Here is a 5,005-nt window from a genome sequence, read left to right on the forward strand (position 1 = left end):
CTAATCAGTTACTTTCAAATGGTTCACGTTAAATTGTGTACTTTTTTTATTATGTATGACAATTTGTATTTGGATTTTGTATTACATTTTGTATTTGGATTTTAATTGATGTATGTTTAATTTGGATTTTATATGATAATTTGTGCTTTTATAAATTTTTATCCAGCATAAGAGACAACACAAGGGTAATATGGTCATTTTTCATTCAGCACAACCATTCAGAAAAATAATCAAACAGCATAAACTCAGTCAGATATGGACTCAATCAGCATTTCTAACCCAGTCAGCTTCTAACCCAGTCAGCTCTAACCCAGTCAAAAACTATCAAACAACCCCTAAGTTGGATCGTGGTCTTACACATTGGAGAAGAGTTGGAAGAGGAGGAAGAAGAGGGCCAGAGGTGGCAAGGAAATAAAGGTGGTTGTAGACGGTCAACAAGTGGCGGATGTGAGATAGGGGAAAGTTCAAAGGACCCACAATTTGACTTTGAGGCTAAACCTAAGTTTGAGACTAAATGAGAACATGATTTTATAGATGAGGGGATGGTAATAATAAATAAATTATAGATTTGAGGGCATCAAACTAAAGTGACGTCAATCTAATGCTTTGTCTTGGAATTAGTGAATCTCAATGAAGGGTAGTTTGGATCTACCAAACCAATCCCAATGATAAGTGTTTTCTCTTTAGGTGTTTGCAATTAAGTCATTTTATATTCTAGAAAACCAATTTTCAGAGTAGAAGTATTACACATCCTTCGATTCAAGACACCGACGAAGAGACTCGGTTAGACACTAATCATTCAATTCAAGGTCATAGGGATTGTTTGTTTCTTTAAAAGTTACCATTTAATTTGTAACTTTATTACTGCTAATTTGTAGTCACCTATCACCAAATTCATAAAGTAACTGTATTTTTAAACATATAAAAAAACCAAACTTTAATGATTTAACTTGTTTTTTCACTACACATCACCACGCATTATATGATTATAAAATTATTTTTCTTTCCTCATTTATTAAGGTCGGAAGAATTTAGACACAAACAACAAATGCTTATCAATTATCATACAACAAAAAGGAGTCTCACCAATTATACACACACACACTAAAAAATAAAGAAAAAAAATCACTTCGACAAATCCTAAAATTACACACCATCAATGCTTGCGTTCTTCAGGTTCCCCCCAAGCAGCGACAACAGTCCGCCGCCGTGTACCCGGCCCTCCGGCACCGCCAACTCCGATCTCCTCCCACTTTCTCCGCCTTGTCTTCCGTCGGAACTCAATTGAAACGATGATGAAAATGGGGATTTCATCGACGAAGGAACCAATACCTGAGGCGGAATCAGGTGTTGTCGTTTGGCGGGATTTTCTAGGGAGTCATTGGAGTCAGAGACGATACTAACGCCGGAGGAAGAATACGTGTTTTCAAAGCTGCTCACGACGGTTGACGCCGACGCCGGCGGCGCCGGAACTAACCCATGGAAGAGCCCTGGTCCGATTCCGATTCCAAAGTTACTCTTCTTGTTTTCTCTTTCTTGAACCATACTCGTATGGGCGGCGCAAAGCCCGCTCTTCCCCCTCGCAAACTTCTCGCACGTCCCTTCTCCGCCCCAGTTACACCGCTTTCCGCCGCCGTGAGCTTTACAGAAGTCGGTGCTTCCTTGCGCGCTTTTTGTACAGTTTTCAGATCGACACCGCTTCCCTCCTCCGTGCTTCACACAGCAATCAGTCCGGCCACGTGCGCTTTTCGTACATCCGGCGATTGAACACCTCTTGCCGCCACCGTGAGCGACACAAAAGTTCGTTCCTCCGTGAACGCTTTTAGGGCAAATCCCACCGCCGTCGTACAAACACCGCTTTCCGCCGCCGTGTGCTTTACAAAGTGGTGTACTGCCTTCCGCTCCTTTCGTACAACCGGCGAACACACAGCGTTTCCCACCACCGTGAGCTTTACAATACATTGTGCTGCCTTGAGCTCCCTTGTTACAACCTTGGAACTGGCACCGCCGGCCGCCGCCGTGAGAAATGCACAAACCAACCTGTCCTTCAGCACTACGAGTACATCCGTCAACCTTACACCGCTTTCCTCCGCCGTGCTTAATACAAAGCCCTGATTTTCCCCTAGCGGCTTTACTACACCCCGATGGGTGGCCACACCGTCTCCCACCGCCGTGGGCAATGCAATACTCCGTCCTACCTTCTGCACTTTTTGTACAGCCTAAATGCTGACACCGCCGCCCGCCGCCGTGAGCTTTACAGTACGCGGTTCTGCTCTCAGCTCCTTTGCTACACCCCGGTTTCTGACATCTCTGACCTCCGCCATGGCCGATACAGAGGCCGGTTGCGCCTCTAGCACCTTTTGTGCAACCGGAAAACTTACATTTTTTGGAGTTGCTGGTTTGGTGGTCGGAGATTGTTCCCATGGAGTAGTCGGAGATTGCAGAGGGTTCTGAGCTTACCTGAGGACCATGGAAAGAGTTTTCTCCCGCCTCAAAAACGTTGGTTTTCATTCTCGGAGCTAGAAGAAGCGACGGCATATAGCCGCCGGATTTTTTTGCCGATGTAGAGCCCTCATCGTCAAAACAAGTTTTATGAGAATAAAAAGATGGATTCAGATCAGTTACAGAATGATCGGAAAACCCTAATTTGAGAACGGAATCACCTTCGCATTCCATTCCCCTGTTCGATTTCGATCCATTTGTTGGTTTTTTGGTTATGGTTCCGGTGGAGAAATAATCATTAGAATATATACTAGGTGTGGGCCCTAATCCGAGAACTAATCTGCAGCCATCGTCCGCCGCCGGCGGACTGGTTGGTTTTTCACGGCTGATTTCATATCCAGACGCCGTGGTTGTGTTTCCGCCATAACCAAAGCAATCCAAGCTTAATGTTGTGTCACCATTACAAGAAACAAGTGCGAGACTATTGTTGAGATCCATTTTAGGGTTACTGTATACCATTTTTGAAGAAAGTGTTTGTAGGAAACTAGGAGAGTATATCTAGAAATTAGAATGATCTGTATATCAAGATGAAGAGAAATAGAGAAGTTTCCAATAGGCTAGCTCCACCACTCACAAATCCAGATGTGTCTGATCTATCCATTACCTTTTCCACTTATGGAAACGTTTCAATTGGGAGGTGTATCTGATGACATTTCTTGGATAAAATCCGATTACGTAGTCAACGAAGATTGGGATGTTTAGATCAGCGAACTCTCTGTTCCTCCTAATGGATAAGTCTTTGAGCTTCATTCACCTGCAATTCAAGGAACAGAGATACTTAAATACCAAATTTGAAGAAAGTAGTTCAATGAATCGCAAAATTTAATGCTCCTAAAACATCAATCGGTTGAATTCTGATAAACATCATTGTTTTCGAATTTGAACGTTCCAAATTCATCAATTTGTTTTGAATCCCGTGGAATTTAATAGTATATCAGTAAAATCAAAGTAAAAATGAACAGCACTTGAAGCGTAGAATACAATAGAACATGATGTTATGTTGACGACAAAAAATTAGGGTATTAGATGAACTGATTCGATTTAGCAAGCAGCTACAAAATTATAAAAAGGTAAACAATAGTAAAGCGAAATTCAGTAATCTCATCATCTAATAATTGTAGCCAACTTATTATGAGCAATTAACGAACTGTTTACCGATATAAGGATCTCAAATTCTCAATCAGACAAACACAATGAAACGAATGATAAGAATAGAAACAACTTAAAGAAAGAGCATAAAATTCCTCAATATGTAAACCCTAGCAGAATCAGAAGTCGAATTGTAGAAGTAAACACAACGATTATTATATACAGTAATGGAAAACTAAAATAGATGTATGAAATTAGAAAGATGAACAGAAGCATACCTCAAGAAGCAAAATCAGGCGGAGTTAGCAGATCTAAGAAGACATTTAAAGCATCAGAATCCAGCCAAGAACAACAGTTGACAGATATAGAAAATTGATTGGAATGAGTTTGCGAGAGAGAAAGAGAAAGAGAGAAAGAAGGGGAAAGATGATGTTTGAACAAGTGGAGTAATAATTTGGTAATGAAGTGAAAATTGAAAAGCCCAAGAATATTTATTGGGAAACTATCAATTTAGCCCTTTATCTTGAGTCAAATTATATATTTGGTCCCTAATATATATTGCCTTAAAATATAAAAGAAAAGTAGTTGAGTACAATTGGAAAAAAAGTAGTTGATTAAAGTTTGATATTAAATAATCTAAAAGTCAAAACTAACATCAACACTTACAATACCCATTATCCTCTTCTATAATGGTATATTCAAACATAAATTATATATCAAATCTAAATAAAAATGATTTTGGGAAAAATAAATTATAAGAAAACTCAGTCTTTATACTTAACATCAATATTCTCCAAATGGTTTACATTATTTTTAACAAAGAAAAAGATTCTCTTGGAGTTTGAGTTACAAGTGCAATAATTACAACATATTTTTTTATGTATTGAGTTGCAATAAAGGTTTTAAACTATTAATGTTAACATTAACAGAAATTTATAAAAGTAGTTAAATGATAAATAATCGTTAGAGTCAGTTAATTTAGGTTAACAAGTAGAACATCAGGCTTATGTTAGCAAGATAGGTGTAGCTTTGCTAAAGCACTAATTGTGTAGTGTTAATTTTCATTCAGCTGCTTAATAAGGAATGTTCATTTTTATCTTTTCTAGTTTCATTTTTTTCAAACATATAAATCATTCAAAAAGGAAAATTTATAACGAAAATAATTGAAATTATGTTGGGAAATAAAAGAAAAAGAATCTTATGATAAAGACATTTAAGTTATGAAATATTCTATTCTATTTGGTTAATAAAATTTATAATGTTGACATTATTTTTTGTACAATGGTTGAAATTCATGACAAGTAAAGGACTAAAAACATCACATTTGTACTTGTAAGGGCAAACATATCTTTTGCAAATTGTAGAAGGACCACAAGCATTAAATATTCTTCCTCAAATATTAATTGAATACTGA

At 38.1% G+C, this 5,005-nt stretch overlaps 1 protein-coding gene across 1 annotated transcript; it reads right to left on the minus strand.

The window, feature by feature from the left end:
- Positions 1-1,030: 1,030 nt before the first annotated feature.
- LOC111904307 (uncharacterized) lies at positions 1,031-4,040 on the minus strand. Its single transcript, XM_023900077.3, has 2 exons — positions 3,870-4,040; positions 1,031-3,256 (listed from the first exon to the last, which is right to left on the minus strand). The coding sequence occupies exon 2, from the start codon at positions 2,959-2,961 to the stop codon at positions 1,147-1,149; it is 1,815 nt and encodes a 604-aa protein (XP_023755845.1). The 5' UTR covers positions 2,962-3,256; positions 3,870-4,040; the 3' UTR covers positions 1,031-1,146.
- Positions 4,041-5,005: the final 965 nt, after the last annotated feature.

Source organism: Lactuca sativa, chromosome 7, assembly GCF_002870075.4.
Source record: "Lactuca sativa cultivar Salinas chromosome 7, Lsat_Salinas_v11, whole genome shotgun sequence".
Taxonomy (NCBI): domain Eukaryota; kingdom Viridiplantae; phylum Streptophyta; class Magnoliopsida; order Asterales; family Asteraceae; genus Lactuca; species Lactuca sativa.